This window comes from Podarcis pityusensis (assembly GCF_964106645.2).
Source record: "Podarcis pityusensis genome assembly, chromosome: 3".
Lineage (NCBI taxonomy): Eukaryota > Metazoa > Chordata > Lepidosauria > Squamata > Lacertidae > Podarcis > Podarcis pityusensis.
The window spans coordinates 88,421,264-88,439,138 of record NC_138026.1 but is presented as its reverse complement, the minus strand read 5'-3'; the positions used below and the strand labels follow the sequence as shown (position 1 = coordinate 88,439,138).

General features: G+C 43.6%; 1 protein-coding gene and 1 long non-coding RNA gene across 10 annotated transcripts in view; one reads left to right on the top strand and one right to left on the bottom strand.

Annotated features, from left to right (window-relative positions):
- The first annotated feature begins 155 nt into the window (after positions 1–155).
- LOC308474213 overlaps positions 156–17,875 on the top strand; it is an 18,585-nt gene continuing 865 nt past the window's right edge. Inside the window, exons 1-5 of one of the 7 annotated variants that reach the window (XR_013984551.1) lie at positions 159–357; positions 717–770; positions 1,869–1,998; positions 14,189–14,313; positions 17,061–17,862. This is a non-coding gene — a long non-coding RNA (uncharacterized lncRNA). Of the gene's footprint in view, positions 358–716; positions 771–1,868; positions 1,999–2,223; positions 3,114–14,188; positions 14,315–15,219; positions 15,340–17,060; positions 17,865–17,875 lie in introns of those variants that run through there. The other 6 variants (XR_013984553.1, XR_013984550.1, XR_013984555.1 and 3 more) reach the window with 6 other exon arrangements.
- SLC4A1AP (solute carrier family 4 member 1 adaptor protein) overlaps positions 13,532–17,875 on the bottom strand; it is an 18,173-nt gene continuing 13,829 nt past the window's right edge. For all 3 annotated transcript variants that reach the window (XM_081000163.1, XM_081000165.1, XM_081000164.1), the window contains exons 13-14: positions 16,168–16,237; positions 13,532–13,857 (exon numbers count right to left, since the gene is read on the bottom strand). In XM_081000163.1, coding sequence (XP_080856289.1) covers positions 13,808–13,857; positions 16,168–16,237 — 120 coding nt within the window. In that variant the 3' untranslated portion in view covers positions 13,532–13,807. The remainder of the gene's footprint in view (positions 13,858–16,167; positions 16,238–17,875) is intronic.

The window sequence follows — 17,875 nt, the reverse complement described above, 5'->3', positions numbered from 1 at the left end:
GTTGCCAGCCAATCAGATTTAAACACATAGTAATGCATACAAGCATTTACAATTTCAGTGAACTTAATTACTAAACTTAGCAATCATTGGCTAGGGACTACCTCTGATGTCACAATAGGCAATGGCAGATGAGTGGATATAAAAGGGCCTTTTCCTCTTCCCTAACAATGTAGAGTGGGCAACAGCTGTGATATCCTGCATTGCCCAGTCTTCCATCTGTAGGAGGCCCATTCGCAGATGAATGGAGGCTACCATCCGGTTGTGGGATTGCAGCCTGAATGCAGCTGATATCCATGGTCAGAAGCTGGATGATATCTAGAGATGGACCTAGTGGAAGATGGAAGATGCTGGATGCTGGTAGGTGGAATTTGTATTTGAAAATCAGTGAATGCCACAAGGCTGAAGCAGGCTGATATTTGTGGATGTAAAATGGCTGAAGCTGGTCAACATCAGCTGGTGGGTATTTGTGGGTTGAAGCCGAGGCCTGAATGGAGAGTGAATTATCAGTGAATATGTATGTTGCTACTGGAAGGATTTTTTTATTATGTATGTTGGTGTTCTTCATGGATGTTAGCTGGCATATGCTTGTGGGGGGTGGGTTTCAAATGTGGTCACTGTGAATGGTGTATGCATATGTATGACTGTGATGTCTGAAAGGAAACTGGTGGATATTCATGAACAGATGAAACCTGAAAGCTGTGCTGATGCCTTTCCAGCTATTACCTTTGGCTGCAGATGTCAGGAGTCCAGGTTCCCAGCTTGATAACACGGTAAGCATAGGTAATTAAAAAGGAGGATTTATTGCAAAAACAAACAGATAGCTTTGGGCAGCCCTAACGAAGCCACTGACATTATCATTCAAGATGACCCTTCTGAAGACTGCTTCCGGTTCCTACAGAATATATTGAACCGTCGCCCCTTATGTCTCTTGTTTTGCTTCCTGTCTAGCAGCCCTCCCATTCGTTGACTCTTCGGACTTATTGGATCAGCTCTAGCCTCTCTCTGTTCTGAAAAACTGTCTTGGTGTCTGTTCACGGCTGTTGGAGCTTTCTGAGAGCTTTGGCTGTGTTCCAGCCCGCTCTCAGTCATTCCCTTGGCAACCGGCATTCCAGTGTCTGAGGAAGTCGCACTGGGCACTGGCCGCTGTTCAGTCTGCGTCAGATCTAACCCTCTCTGTTCTGCAGCTGGCTGTAAAGTTCCACTAGGAGCTAGCTCATTCCTGACAGCAGACCACCTATGAGGTCACAAAGGGGCATGATGGCTGGGTGTGGAGGGGAAGAGACCGTACTTGTATATCACAGGGCTGGGGGACCTGTGGCCTTCCAGGTGTTGTTGGACTCCAAATCTCATCAGCCCCAGTCATCATGGCTAATACCAGGAACGATGGAAGCTGCAGTCTAGCAACTGCTGTAGGACTACAGGTTTCCCATCCCTGCAAACCCATTCTCTGAGTACAAATCCATATGTAGCCGTGGGACGGTCAGCCAAAAAAGACTGCTATTGTAGTCAAGGCTGACTGATCAATAAGATGAAGAGTTGCAGTTCATTTTCTAGGAACCAGTAACCAGCTGCACCATCTTGTTTCCTGTGCCTTGGAACATTCCATAGTTTTGAATGGGGGAATTGCTGAGCCGAGTGATTGTGCATGTATGGGAGGGAGAGACAGCAGAAATTGAGAGTGAAGAGGTCTAGCCTTCAACATGTTCTGCTACTGTGCAAATAGTCATGCACTTTTTAGTATAGCTGGCATCCCTTTTGAATTTAATTTTAAATCCAATACTGGAGAGCCTTGAGTCTCCCCTACTCTACCTTATAAACACTTTGAGGGGAGGGCCTGGCTAACAAACATTGATCTTCCAACTCTGCAGCTTCTTACGCTGGTTCCCGTGTGGGTCAAAATGATGTTCAGTGAAACCAAAAGTGATTTGTTTGAGAAGTGCACTTCTCCATTGCAACTGCTCTTTCTTGCTCTGCCTCGACCTTCCTATTTCTATCAAGGTAATCGCTTCGTGTGGAATGACCGTTCCAAATGAGGTATTCTTTGTTTCTTTTTCATCTTAAATTTAACAACACAGTAATAGCTTGTAAATGAAATGCTGCTCATTTATTGAAACCATATTCATCAAGGCTGAGCTCCCACGTGGGGGAGGCATGTGTGTCCAATTGCTGCAAAACCTTGGCAAATATGCTTTTAATAAAGCCCTGGTATTATTTAATGCTCAGGGAGCAACAACTACTGAAACCCGGAGCCAAGACCAAAGACTGAGAAGATCAAGTTTTGAAAAGTACACCAAGCGGTTTATTTCTTTGCAGCTGAAAGGGACTCCACCCAGGTTTTAATCTGAGTCCTGCGGATCATCAGAGCTTAGCCTGGGATCAACCTTGGAATATGTGAAGCAAGAATATTGGCGAGTGCTTCTAAACTTGGGCTCCTGGATACCCAAGTGGCATTTGTTAACCAGAGCGCACTGCATGGCCCAACATGATACATTCCTTGGTGTCCTCTAGATGGGATTAGTGGAAGCAGAGCTGCTTTTCAAAAGGAACTGCAACAGGCACAAAATACAACTGCTTTCAACAAGACCTGGCAGACAATGGAATGCAGTGGAACACAGGAAGCTGAATCAGACCATTGGTCAGTATTGCCTACACTGGCTGGCAGCAGCTCTCTAGGTTTTCAGGCTGGATCTCTTTAACCTCTATCATGAGATGCTGAAGATTGAACCTGAGACGGCCCACATGCAGAGCAGATACTGTCTCTGATCTCTGGTCATTAAAAAAAATAATCACTGATTCTTTAAAGTTCACAGTAGTGGTCTTCTTGACCTTTAATATCTCATATGGTCTGGTGCAGACAAAAGCACCTCCTTGGACTTTGAGCTCTTTGGAGGAACCTCTGCTACGGGTTCTTTTAAGATGCAGGATGAGAAGAGATTTATGGAGGAGAAGGCTATTGACAGCTACTAACCACAATCTACTTTTTGATTTGGTATACTTATGGAGCACACTTCTTCCAAAGGAGCACAGACAACAAACACAAAGCAAAACACATCAGCCATCAATACACGTATGCAATATAAAAATCATATACAGTCATACCTCAGGTTACAGAAGCTTCAGGTTGCATTTTTTCGGGTTACGGACCACCGAAACCTGGAAGTACCAGAACGGGTTTCGGTGGTCGTGCATGCTCAGAAGCACTAAATGGTGCTTTGCGCATGCACAGAAGCACCAAATAGCAACCCGTGCGTGTGCAGATGTGGGTTGTGAACGCTGCAGGTTGCGAACGTGCATCCCGCATGGATCATGTTCGCAAACCGAGCGTCCATTGTATTGGTTTAAAACAACACACAGCATGGCTGCTAAATATTTACCATTTCCTTCTAAAGCAGTAATGATGGTTATAATCCACCTTCAAAGTACTATGCTTCTGAACACCAGTTGCTGGAAAACACAGCAGGGGAGAGCGCAGTTGCATTCAGGTCTTGCTTGCAAGCTTCCCACAGACATCTGGTTGGCCCCTGTGAGAAAAGGATGCTAGTCGAGATGGGGTTTTGGCTCTGATCCAGCAGTGTTCTTCTTTGAAGAGGAAGAACGTGGATTCTTCTTCCACTTCCTGCTTTAGAAATTCAGGCATTCTATATCTCCCACCTACCAATCCCATCAGCAGTGTACCTATATATAAGTAAAACATGCCAAACTTCATCTCCCTATCTTGTCTTGAAAGTAGTTACAATTTAGTTATAACCACAAGGATGTGTTGGTTCTATTACAGTAGTACCTCGGGTTACATATGCTTCAGGTTACATACGCTTCAAGTTACAGACTCCGCTAACCCAGAAATAGTCATCAGGTTAAGAACTTTGCTTCAGGATGAGAACAGAAATCGTGCTCCAGCGGCGCGGCGGCAGCAAGAGGCCCCATTAGCTAAAGTGGTGCTTCAGGTTAAGAACAGTTTCAGGTTAAGTACGGACCCCCGGAACGAATTAAGTACTTAACCTGAGGTACCACTGTACTTACATCTTTCAGGCTTCATGTATCTTAGGCTTAGTTTAAACATACCGTTATGACCACTTTCCATTCTGCTCCAAAGAATCTCACCACCGCCTGCAGCAGATTTTTTGGGTCTGCAAGAGGCTGCAGAAGGAGGGACTTGGCAAACATCACTCCCCCCCCCCCTTAGTGCTTATGGAAGTCTCTGGTGGATCACAGAGCTTTCCATCAGCAGCGGGAGACAATTGGATTCATTGCTTTTCTTTCCCAGGCTTCAGAATAACTCCCCCCATTCCATACCTAGATAATTGCCCATGGGATGTTCCTCATGGAGGAAAGAGGGAGGGAGAGGAGGTGATTTTTGCCTATTGCTTCTTCCTTCTGCAGGTCCCTGCAAAGTTCCTCCAGAGAGTTGGAGGAACCCTCTTGAGCAACATGGGAAGCAGCCCAAGGAGAAAGGGGAATCAGTAAAATAAAAATAATCTCCCCCTTCCTCTGCTAGAAGTCAGTCCCTCCTGCAAACTGAAGGGTGATTCTGGATCCAACTCATAAACCTTAGTCTGTAAGGGGCCTTGTAATTGGATGAAGACTGGGCACTGCTATATGTGTTTGTGAAGAAAATAGAGGAAACTTCCTCTCTGGCCAGAGATATGAGAGATGCAAACGATAAACCCAGGCAACCTAGCGGAGACATGTTTCTTTAGCCAACTCCCCTTTGAAATATTTCAGTCAAAGTTGCATTAACATTCCCTTCTTGGGGCTATCTTGAGATCTGCCAGGATTCCTGCAGGCAGAGGTTCTGAACCCAGCTACAAGGCTCCAGGAAGTCTTCGGATGAACTCACTTGGCATCTTGAATGTACAAGTGACAACAAGGGAGTTCCCGAAGAATTATGTGGCCCTTTTCAAAGTGCTGAGATGAGACCTTCATCTTTCTTGTTAAGGCTCCTCTGAGCTCTTATTGAGCCCTACCTTTCAAACCTTGGGGGGCTTTTGTTGAATTGTATGCATGCAAACCTTACAGGCATGGAGACAATCCGGAACTTTCATAAGCTTGAACCACACCATCTAAGCTGACATCAGAAATTCAGTCAACACATCTGTATCCTATAGTTCCTGAAAGGAGTTTTTGGGTAGCATATGTGGGACCATTCAATTTTATTCTCACAACATCTTTAAGGTAGATTAATTTGAGAATAAAAGGTAAATGACCTCTGAATGGTTAAGTCCAGTCAAAGGCAACTATGGGGTTGTGGTGCTCATCTCGCTTTCAGGCCGAGGGAGCCGGTGTTTGTCCACAGACAGCTTTCCGGGTCATGTGGCCAGCATGACTAAGCCGCTTCTGGAGCAACAGGACACCGTGATGACTACCTAGTGAACTTCATGGCTGAGACTGGACTTCAAATTCAGTCCCCTCAGATCAGGAGTGAGGAAAAGGTAGATCAGGAACTACAGGTAGATCAGAACTTGCCAAATATCTCTAGATAGCACTGAGAGCAAGGCCACTGACATGGATCTTCACTCATGAGCTCCCCTGTTTGGGAGCAAGTGGCTCTTTCTGCGGCAGCAAAACCTGTGTCTGGACTGTACCACATCAGACTGCAGGGGGGGGGGCGATTCAGAGAAGGGAATGTTCCTTCATAATCGACTCCAATCGTGCAAATCAAAACTTCTGGTATGCTCTTGAACCCCTCTCACAAAATACTGGCAGATTGGAGGCTCTATTGTTCAGTTACACGTGTAGAGTTTGGAGCAGTACAACACAGGTTTGCTACCTCTCTAAGAACCTGGCCTCTGACATAGCAACCAGGGCGTGGAGAAGGCTTAGACGATGAGCATGTGCTGTCAGATGGGGCCAGCCATTGTTCCAAAGAATGTATTTCACACAGGCCATATGTTAAAATAATCTCCTCTGCTTGTGCCCTCTCCCCGGTTTTTAATTGATCTCCGCATTTGTCTGTGCTTTCCGTGAAAGGACTGGAGGCCTTTCCTCATATTAATGAATCCCAGAGCAGCCCTTTCATTCCTGCAGCTGGAGATCGTTACAAACTGTTATGGTTTCTTAATCAGCAAAACTCTCTTGTCCCATCTCCCCCCACATCTAAAGGGGGACTTGCTATTGCCTTTATCTCTTGCCTCCTCAAACTCCCTTCATTTCTACTCTGCCTGACCTTTGATTGCATGAAATTAACTCCCTCCCCAACCCTTCTTCTTGTACACCTTGTGTATCATCTTAGCCATTGTGTGCTAAGTGGGCAGGAGTGGGATAGAGAAACAGCAAATACGCTTGGAGCAATATGCCCCGATTGCTACCTTGACCATCTTTATTTTTATTCCTTGATTAGCGGGTTTTATTTGGGTCTGTTCAGAGATTCCCAACAACCCCACTGACCTTGTTCCAACCTCTGCATTTGTTTACACACCTAAGGAGTGATTAGAGGCTTAAAAGGTTCAAGCTTTCAATCCAAAACAGTGTATCTATTCTGGCAAGGAGTATGGGCAAAAAGACTATGAAAGGAATATGTTTGCCTGAGTACGATAAACCTGAAAACTTTGACACAGAGTAGATTCTAAGATGGAATCTGCACACATATTAAAAACGCTGTGAAAATGCTTTTTTAAGGAATATATTTTTTTGAAAAATACATTGAATTTGGCATAGCTCACTATCGCCATCTAGTGTCACACTTTCCAACACATTTAAAACGTTTTATTTGCAGCTGTATAGCTGAGTCCTAAGTACTTTATAGGCCCACCAGAAGAGATTTTGTTCATCTTGTCTATGAGTGTTATGTTGTGGAACCAGCTGGTTTACAAGCTACTCCTTTTGGGGCTTTTGCAAAATGCTAACAGTCTTGCAGCTCCAACAGCTTCTGCTTGTTGTAGAAGCCTACTGAATTTCCCCTTTCTTTAACACATTCTGAACTTGACACTGGGCTGACATGGAGGACTCAGGATTCCTTCATTGCTCCCCTGATTGGCAGGAAATGTTCAGTGCCCTATTTCTGTCCCAGTTGCTGGCCAAATAAGCTTCTTGCCAGGCCAGGAATCCCTAAACAGTGCGCCAACAGAGAACGGGCAGTGATCTGTAAGAAATAAATCTCAGTGTAGACAGGAATGGATGGTTAGGATTTCTAGCTGTGAGGGTTTGTGGTCGAGGGGCTCAGTATCATCCCTTATGACTTGTCTCTTTCTAATTGGACAACAGCAACAAAACAGATGATGAAGGGTTAACATATGGGGAAGGTCTCAGTGGTAGAGGAAGAGCTCATGTTTTGCATGGGAGAAGTTTTCCGGTTCTAGCCCTGCCATCCCAGTGAAAAGGGTCTCGGGCCAGGAGGACTAATAAATCCCTCCTCTGCCTGAGACCTTGGAGAGCTCTCTGCAGGATTTAACATGAGAGTTAAATAGGTTTCCTAGGCTTACAAACGTGCAAGATACACATGCTGCAAAATTCTGCCATTTTGGATGCAAAATTTGATATCCATCTCTCCATCGTGAAAAATAACAGACCCTGCAGTGTAAGTTTACAACGAAGTTTCCCACAACCCAGTATTATACAGACATTCTAAGTCTCAGCTTCTCTTTTTGGTTTTCTCTACCAAAGATCTCAAAGCCCAGGAAATTAGCAGTCAGATGAAATTTATATCCACAGCTTGACAGGATGTTGCCTACTAGTCTTTTCCATCAACTGGTCATCCAGTTCTCGCAGAGGTAACTTGCATCCCTTCTATTCATCAGCTATACAAACCCATTATTTATTTCTCATTAAATTCATTTATGAGGAAAACCCCCACATTCCTGGCTCACCAGGTTTTCCTTTCTGCAACGCCTATCCTCAACTGTCTCCTTAACTGCCCAACTGCCACTTCTCACTCTCTCAACAAACTCTAAATTCTTTCCCTTACTCAGACTTCACTGCTTCATGAAGGTATTTTGCACAAACCAGTGGGACACTGTGTGCTTCTGGTAGACGGCTCTTTGCTCTTTTGGAATCCATGGAACTTATTCTCAGTAAGCATGTTCAGAATCCAGATATAAATACCCTGTGCGAATCATTGGCTTTGTAATTCATGCCTTTTTAAAACCAGCCTTTTGAAAATTTCTTGTCATGTCACATTGACATGGTTATTTATTTGTGGCAGCCTTCAGACACAGGGCAGATTATCTCGAGGTAGCAGGAACGTGCTCTCCTAAGAGAAGCAAGCCACGTGTTGAACTTTATAAAGGAAAAACCGAAAGTTGTTGAGCAATCGTGATTTTTTGATTGACTTGCCTAAGATCCAGGACAAAGTGCTGCCTTTTGGAAATTCCCCCCAGCCATCAATTCTGCCTTTGAAATACCAGTAATGTCTGGGAAAATCCAGACATATGGCAGTCCTATCCTGCGGTCTCTAACGGCTCATTTTTCAGCCCATAGCTTGGCACCCTGATCCTTGTGAAATGACTTTAGCTACTTCAGGGACAATCAGTTTCATCTGTGCTGTAGTAACAAAAGCAGGCCACTCTGCTTGCAGAATGCATGCAAAGGTATCCAGTTCAGGCCCATATATTCCCTCTACACAGTTGCACTGGGACCGCTAGCTACAGGGTTAACCAACAGGATGCCATATGCCACCATTAGCTTTCTGCTGGAAAAGTTCTTTGTGCAGTTCATCAGCAGAACCACACATGATCTGGGATACAGATGAAGTAGCATCAACGGTTGCTCTGGAGTGGCCAGGTGTCAGATTCTGCATGGGAGGACAACTTGGGCTCCATATATTTGATCCTATGGATTGTTGCTTCAACACAGCAGCTGTTTGTGTTTGTCAAGTCACAGTCTTTCTTCTGCACAGATCTACTGTTGCTTTTTTATTAATTGAAGAACAGCCACCCTTATCAAGAAGTACTGCCATCACCTCAATCTCCTTGCCCGCCACAGAAAAAATAATACGCTCTCACTATGATGCTGGAGGGACTGTGGGGAGTGGGACCATTTTTCCCCATGTGGTGGTTGCATGAAGATACGTCTTCATTTTGGATGGATGTCTCCCAAGAAATCGATAAAATGACCTGCCAACTCCTACTCTCTGACCCACAGATGGCACTGCTGCTCATCTTTGATGGGCAGCCTAAATCAGTAATTTATAAAGATCTTGCAGCCTTTCTTTTTGTTGCTCCATGACTTGGGATCACCAAGAACTGAAGATCTCCTGCAGTCAGTCTCTTCCATTGCTGGTATCATGAGGTTTGGAATCTAGAACTGATGGAAAAGCGAACACACAGAATCAATGCACTAAAGAAAGGATCTGAATCAGACAAATTCCTGGATTTCCAGGATTCGTGACATACCTTTATTATAAAAAAGGTAAAGGACCCCTGGACGGTTAAGTCTAGTCAAAGGCGACTATGGGAATCAGTGCTCATCTTGCTTTCAGGCAGAAGGAGCCGGCGTTTGTCCACAGACAGCTTTCTGGGTCATGTGGCCAGCATGACTAAACTGCTTCTGGCGCAACGAGTGCCAAAGAGCACAGAAACGCCGTTTACATTCCCACTACGGTACTTATTTATCTACTTGCACTGGCATGCTTTTGAACTGCTAGGTTGGAAGGAGCTGGGGCAGAGCAACAGGAGCTCACCCCGTCGACAAGCCCAAGAGGCTCAGTGGTTTAGACCACAGCACCACCCCTGTTTTACCTTTATTATATACACTGCTGAAGAAGGGAATGCTAGAAATCCTCTGGTCACATACAGAGAACTGTGGCTGATCAAACGCATCCATTCTTAAGAAAATTAGCCCTGAGTGCTCACTGGAAGGACAGATCGTGAAGCTGAGGCTCCAATACTTTGGCCACCTCATGAGAAGAGAAGACTCCCTGGAAAAGACCCTGATGTTGGGAAAGATTGAGGGCACAAGGAGAAGGGGACGACAGAGGACGAGATGGTTGGACAGTGTTCTCGAAGCTACAAACATGAGTCTGACCAAACTGCGGGAGACAGTGGAAGACAGAAGTGGCTGGCGTGCTCTGGTCCATGGGGTCACGAAGAGTCGGACACGACTAAACGACTAAACAACAACAACAACAATTCTGGGTTGAATGAAGGTCAATTGATGAACTTTTCATACAACTTTGAACTTGATTACATTATGGATAATTATTTTCTCTCCATTGTTGTTATTTATTTTTGTAGTTTTGTACCAAATTTTTATTTTAGGAAAAGGAGTTGTTTGGGTCAATTATGGTGCTTCACTGTTTCACAAGTGTGACTTTGATGGGGAGAGGGGATATACCCTTAGCATACAGGGAATTGCTGAACTAGTCCATCAGTCTGTAAAGATGGAAATGCATGCAGCCCTTTCTATTTGGACAAGAGAAGATAGAACTAGCCTATCAAGACTTACACCAAACATGAGCTTCAGGAGGGCAGGGTTGCTTGTCAGACATGAGCTCATGCTTCTCCTAGCTGCCCTTCACACTGCTGTAGGAAATATGTTTCATACTTTGAACAACAGAGTTTTAACAGGAAGGGCAGAATTAAACTCAGACATATAAAAGCCTAATAACACTAAGCTAAACTGAAGATCAGATGCCAGCTGATAAAAGGATTTGTTCAGTATACAATGAAATTCTACCTCTTTTAGTGTTAATTGCACACACATTGCTCTCTGCCTGCTGAACTGGTTCCTATGATTCATGCTATTTGGTTGCCCACTTGACATTTCCAAACCTAGCCTTACAAAAACAGCATTTTAGAAGTTAGCTTCCCTTCTGGGTTGGGGAGATGTGTTTTGAGTCAACGATAAATCCTGCATGGTTTGTGGAAAGGTCAAAGCAGTAAAGCCAAATTGTTTTTAAGAAAAATATATGCTTATTTTATTAACAGAGGGAGATGAAAATTTATGAGGGTGAAATTCACACTGGTTGTTTAAAGGGTTCTGAAATAACAGCTTCCCACCCACTCACATGGGAGGGAAAAGCAGAGCTATGAAACACACACTTTTAAGTTTCAGAAGATTTCAGAAGTTTGTATGCAAAAGGACAAACAAAGCCCATGTGATCTGAGTTTAATGGGTAGCAGTTAGTACGGACAGCAAAGTACCATTTTACTTACAGCAGAGTATCAATAGGCCTGAAAAGTGTCTGAATGGCAATTTGCCACTAACAGGCAAGATTACACATTATTGACTTAAGTACCTTCACAAATAAAGGGGTCTGCTACATTTGTCTGTTCCTGCTTGCTCTGCTTTTAATGATCCAACCCTTCTGGCTCGCGACAAGTATCTTCTTTCCTAAACATGAATTTCCCTAGTACTCTTTAAAAGGACCTTTCCAAAAGCAAGTTCTAATCTATCATCTTTGGTACGGGATAGTATTTTATAAATAATTAAATAAACCAAGTCTGGAATGATCAGTGGGTATTATTTGACCCCGGGACACTGCTGTCTGGATTAATCTCAGTCCTGGTCCTCTTACCCCATGTTAATGTTCAGCCACTAACTTTTTCTCCTCCTCCTCCTTTAGTGTGGGGCTCCAGGTGGCTTCCATTTCCTTCCTGATGGATGAGGTTGCTGAGTAATATTGTGCAGAGTTGAGCTATAGGCGACCAGGAGCTCCGTCTCCTTTTCATTTAACTCTGTGCTCTCGTTACACAGCTTCCGGCTACAATTGTGGCCTGGAAGTGGGCGAGTTAGCTGAAGCAGAGCTCAAAGAAGGCAGAAAGACAAAGATATCTGGCAGCCCCTGTTGTGTAAGAGAAGCAGGAGCATAACAGAATGCTAGTCCACCCAGGAAAGGGATGTGTTGTTTAGTCATTACATTTGCATCCCACCCTTCCTCCCAAATGAGTCCAGGGCAGCACACAAGAAGTAATCAAACTTCTCAAGAACAATTCCAATACAGACAAAGGCAGGCAAAGATCTCAACTTACAAGGTTTATTGAAAGGACAGGGTCTTCAGTAGGCACCGAAAAGACAGTGTCTGATATTCACTTAGTGCAGAAGTGGGGAATCTTTGGCCTTCCAAATGATGAACTACAACTCCTGTCCAGACTGGCAATTGGTCATGCTGGCTGGGTCAGATGGGAGTTGGAGCCCAATGTCTGGATTGCTGCAATTGTCTCACTTCTAACTTAAAGAATTGGGCCGAGAGGACATGCTTCACCTGAAGCCAGTTTCCCCTCACCAAATCACACCTGCACATTGTAACTGCTTCAATACTATGGGTGTCTAATCCGCTAAACCAGTGCTAGAGTATCTTCTGTGAGCCATGTTCGTACCGTGCTTTGACTGGAACTGGGGAGGGAAAGCTAAAGCAACGTATTTTGAATGTTCTTTTAACTTAAGATTTCTGACCACATGGAATTCCCAATATTGTGCAAAATTCAGATGCACTGCTGCCAATATATGGGTTGGTCAAGGTCATGTGATATGTATTTACCATTTAAGGTGGTTGAAGCATGTTACTATAAACTGTGCAAGTGATCTTGTAAATCTTAACTGCTTTGGACTGGTTAGTTGGGGATGGACAAATATGTATTTGTGAAAACTCCCTTCAGCTCAGTTCCAAATGCTAACAGTACCAAGATTATACCTTTAAGAACTGATAAGGCATCTTTCACAGTCACTCATATGTCACACAATGCTTTTTTTTCTGGGGGTACGCATACCCCTAAACATTTTGTGAATCTAAGTTTGGCCTCATTGAGGGGCAGTATTTCAATATGAGTAGGAAAATGAGAGTACCCCTAAACATACAGATATCTTCCTCATCCCTCCTACACCCAGGTTATCAATATTATTATTTTACTAGATGTGCTGAAGATTGAAGCTGTGACATTATACATTATATAGAAAGGCATATACTCTTTCTGAGCAACACACTCTCAACTTACAGTCTTTCCCTAGGGGAAACGCAAGAGCTCTACAAAAAAGAGTGCATTTCCTAGGCAACTAGAAATTAAAAAGACCATAGATGCATGCATGTATAAAGTGGACTATACGAAAATTATATACTTCTGAACAAGAAAAAGCATTTTATAAATGGTAAACAGTAGGACTGAAATTGTCTAAACTTCTAATGATGAAGGCATTTCTTCCTTTGAGGTTGTGGATATAATAAAGTTATATTATATGAATGTGTTCGCATTTCACTTGGTGATGAGAGGCGAAAGGGAGAGCCTTCACAGAAACCCAGCACCAAAGTTATAAAAGGGAGAATAAAACTAAACATAGCTTGGCTTTGAGCAGCTCCATCTGGAGGCTACTGTTCGCAATTGTATTTTTGAGTGAATCTGGAAGCGGAGCAGAGGTCTATGTTGGAATAAATAGGGAGAAACCCTCCTAAAATCAGCTATGTACATGTAACAAAATACACATATGCAGGATTGTCATACACAACAAAATGAGCGTCACTTAACTGCCTTCTGCATAGGAAACCCATAATAAATAAAGCAGTCCTGTAGTGAATTTCTTGGCTAAACAGAAGTTTGAGCCTAGATCTTTCCAGTGTATGATTTCTTTCTTCCCACCCCAATACTTGCAATGGAAAGAAAAGCACTTGGATTCTTAGTTTTTATTGTAAAAAGCCAGCCTTGTTATAGATAAGTTTGCTTTGTAAATACATAGCTTTCACTACTATATACACACTTTGATGCACAATATACACAAATTCACGTTTAGTGGGGGAAGAAGCATGTGTGGCAAGGCTCAGGAATCGTTAAAAGGAATTTAAACACAATGAGCAATTTTGTTGCTTGCCATGTAAATGGAGTCTTCTACTCTGTAGTGATTGCGGTACTATAGTCCTTCACTTCTCAAAGCCAACACCTGAAGTTTAATAGCCGTATTTTGCATTCAGATGAGTTCTACCATCACCACTTTGACCTGCATCAAAAGAGGAAGATTAGAGTGTTTCTTTTTCCCTTTTCAAAAAACTCTCTTGTGCCCAGGAGTGAAAACAATATACAGAGAAACAGAAATAGTCGACAAGTCACAGTCACCTAGACCCTACATACTTGGCAGCGTGTTAAGTTAATCACAAGCAGTGTAAAACTTTCCTGACATGGGGTTCAGTAGAGGTGCAATATTTTGGTTATGCAACAGGTCAATGTCCATTTCAAGGAAAGGGAGACAGGGACTTATATTAGACATCACCCAGGTGTGACCTCCACTAATGGTAGATGGTTTGTTTTTGTTTTTTTACATTATTCTGCAGAGGTTGGAAGTAACTAAAGGTGTAGGAATATTCATGGGGACACGGAGCAAGTATGTGAGAAGCAAAAGGACATTTCCAAAGCCAAAAAAGGGAGTGAAATGGTTGGCTGGACCTGTGGGAAGCAGGTAAGGAACTGCAAGGGATGCAAAAATATTTGGGCTTATACAATGTTCATAAAGCTGGCTTTTAATCTTGTTCTACAAAAGGCAGAAATTTCAAAAAATAACTCTTAGAATGGAGGCTGCTCACAATACAAGACTAATCAGAGGAATTCAGCAGCACTGCTACTTTTAAGTACACCTAAGTAATCTCTACATTATATGTAGGTAGTGTATCAAACAAGGGTATCTGGGGCAAGAAAATTCTAAGTTGCATTTGTTTACTTCAATTGATGGATGAGCATTCTTGATAACTATGCATTCCAGTTGGAGACCTTGGAACATACAAACTCCCCTACCATTCTACCTGAACTCTTAAGTCATTCTAAGCACTTATTATTATTATTATTATTATTATTATTATTATTATTATTACCCTGCCCATTTGGCTGGGTTTCCCCAGCCACTCTAGGCAGCTTCCAACAGAATAAAAAAGCAACAAAACATCAACATTAAAAACTTCCCTAAACAAAGCTGCCTTCAGGTGTCTTCTAAAAGTCAAATAGTTGTTTATTTCCTTGACATCTGATGGGCGGGCGTTCCACAGGGTGGGCGCCACAACCGAGAAGGCCCTCTGCCTGGTTCCCTGTAACCTCACTTCTCGCAGTTAGGGAACTGTCAGAAGGCCCTCGGTGCTGGACCTCAGCGTCCGGGCTGAATGATGGAGGTGGAGACACTCCTTCAGTTATACTGGCCCGAGGCCATTTAGGGCTTTAAAGGTCAGCACCAACACTTTGAATTGTGCTCGGAAACGTACCGGGAGCCAATGTAGGTCTTTCAGGACTGTTGTTATATGGTCTCGGTGGCCACTCCCAGTCACCAGTCTAGCTGCTGCATTCTGGATTAATTGTAGTTTCTGGGTCACCTTCAAAGGTAGCCCCACGTAGAGCAGGAGATAACTAGAGCATGCACCACTCTGGCGAGACAGTCTGCAGGCAGGTAGGGTCCCAGCCTGCGTAACAGATGGAGCTCGTAGACAGCCGCCCTGGACACAGAATTAACCTGACTCTATGGACAGCTGTGAGTCCAAAATGACTCCCAGGGGCACAGTTACCACATTCAGGACCATGCGGTCCTCCACACCCGCCCGCCCCGTTTTCCCCAAAGCAGTACTTCAAGCTGTGATGGAGGACATTTTATGCCTGAGGAACATCTACCACCAGCAGGTACATCAGCATGACTTAGGGATAGAACTTTGCAGCACATATTTGCACAGGGTACTCTGTCTGCACACTGGATACCTTTGTATGCTTGTGTCCTCCCTAAACCTCAGGTGCGATCGCTGCTGCCTTTATCTTTGGCTAAGCTGGGCCAAGGGCAAAAGCATGACCTGAGTAGGATGGTAGGAAGGCAGGCAGGGAGAAACAGCAATAACGTAGTTGGAAATGTTCTGGGATCTGCAGAACTAAGGTCCAATGTCAGTCTTCCTTCAGACAGAGCAAGCTTAGATCCTTTATTTGCTTGTGCTTGCTCTTCCACACCCTCATTACATAGGATAGCAAAGAAACTGTAGTATCAGAGTCTCTAAATCTGCTCACCTTTGTCTTGCTGTAGTATCAGTGTACAGGACTAGTCCTGATGTTGTCCTGCTTGCCCCATACTTCAGCAAGACAAAGGTGAGCAGATTTAGAGACTCTGTGGTGCAAAATTATTTAGACTACTCCATACACAAGACATTTCAAGTGGCTGTCTCTATGCTGCCTTCTGCTCAGCTGCACAGCTTCATGCACCCTCTTCCGTTTCTCAGCAACCCAAGTCCCCTATTTTGAATTGTCTTCAAATAGATCAGGTCAAATATGATTTTCGAAAATTATAAATTACCTTCAGGTGGCATCCACACACAGTAGTCTGGGTCATCTTCTGGATATTCTGAGGACAGAGTGCGTTGAGACTGCAGAATAGATTTAAAAAAGATGCTTTGTAATTCTAACATTTCCCTTCCCTCTTTTGGCTGCACAACTTCATGCACCCCTTTAAAAAGGTTCGACTAGCACTTGTTTGAATAATAAATTAGCTTTTAATATTTGATGAATTAATGTATTTTAATATTTTGCCCAGAGTGGCTGGGGAAACCCAGCCAGATGGGTAGGGTATAAATAATAAATTATTAATTTATTATTATTATTAAACTTGAGGAAATATCTTAGTGTGAATATCTTGAGAACATGATTTCACATTGCTTTAGACAGATTTGCTTTGAAGGGCTATTTGGGCCAAATAATGACGTGTTAAGTTTGAAACCATTTCCCCCACTTTCTTTATGCAAACAGGGTTTTCTTAGACTTTCTAAAGAGGATAGTTTGTGACAAAAGACAAACAAGAGTTTAACAAACACAAACATTATATGGTTATACTTGATGCTATAGTGGAGAATCTAATGTTACTTACAATAAAACAGAACGATACTGTTGGCACAAAGTACTGGAAGGTATAAGCTGCTAGATAAAAAGCATTACTGCAGCCTTGCAAATTGGGATTGACAAGCCGGCTCCCCCTACAACAGTTGTTGCCCGGCTGCATATAGTTTTGTTGGCGGCAATGCCCTGCCAATGATTTCTATTAGATGAGAAAGTTAAAGCACTGCCAGGTTAGTATTAAGAAAACTCAAAATTATTTGCATTATAATTAAGTGGCGTAGCTTCCTGCAACTTGAGTTGTGCTACCATTCCAAAATAATCAGCAGCTATATCTTTTCACAACTGTGTCTTATCTAGCAGTAATACTAGCACAGGGATGTCCAACCGGTTGACTGCGATTGACTGGTTGATCTCCAGCAGCTAGCGGTTGAATGCGGGCTCTATTTCCTTCGCGTGGGGGGAAGAGAACATCTGGCCCCGCCGCCTCCTCCATTCTCACACGATCGCAAAAGCTTCTGGTGAGAGACTTTTTGACGTGCCTCCCCCCAAAAAGCTAAACAATTTCGACCTGCCCCCCCAAAAAAGTCAACAACTCTGACTTGCCCCCCTAAAAAAAAAAGGTCAACAAATTCATTCCCCCTCCCCCAAAAGTGTAGATCACTGTCAGCTTTTTATTCTGGGAGATTGCAGCTGGATGTCCCTGTACTAGAACAGTATCTATCAGCCTGACATGAGACACAACGCAGAGTACTAACCACTATACGATCACGGCCTCACCAACGAACTGAACCGCTGCTGCACATGGCCAGTGAGAATAGAGAACGGTCCTCCAAGCTGCATTTGACTTGGCGGTTGACCCGCCCCCCCCGTCCAGCAATAGCACAGGAAGGCAACAGTGTCCCAACCCCACTACTAGCAGCCTGAATACTTATGCCACACAAGGACCAGACACCGTGCACAAGAAGACAGCAATTCCTTCTGCCAAGTCAGGAGGACTCCACGGGTGCCAGAGAACACAGCACTAGCACTGTCTTATCTTTTCCTTATCCTCTTATGGACACCATCTCCCATAAATGCCGGCATCAAGCAATTCTGTGAATGCACCAGGTAGGGAATGCAGTATGTTACAGTGCACTTCATCATATTTATATGCTTTAGTTCCTCCAACTCAC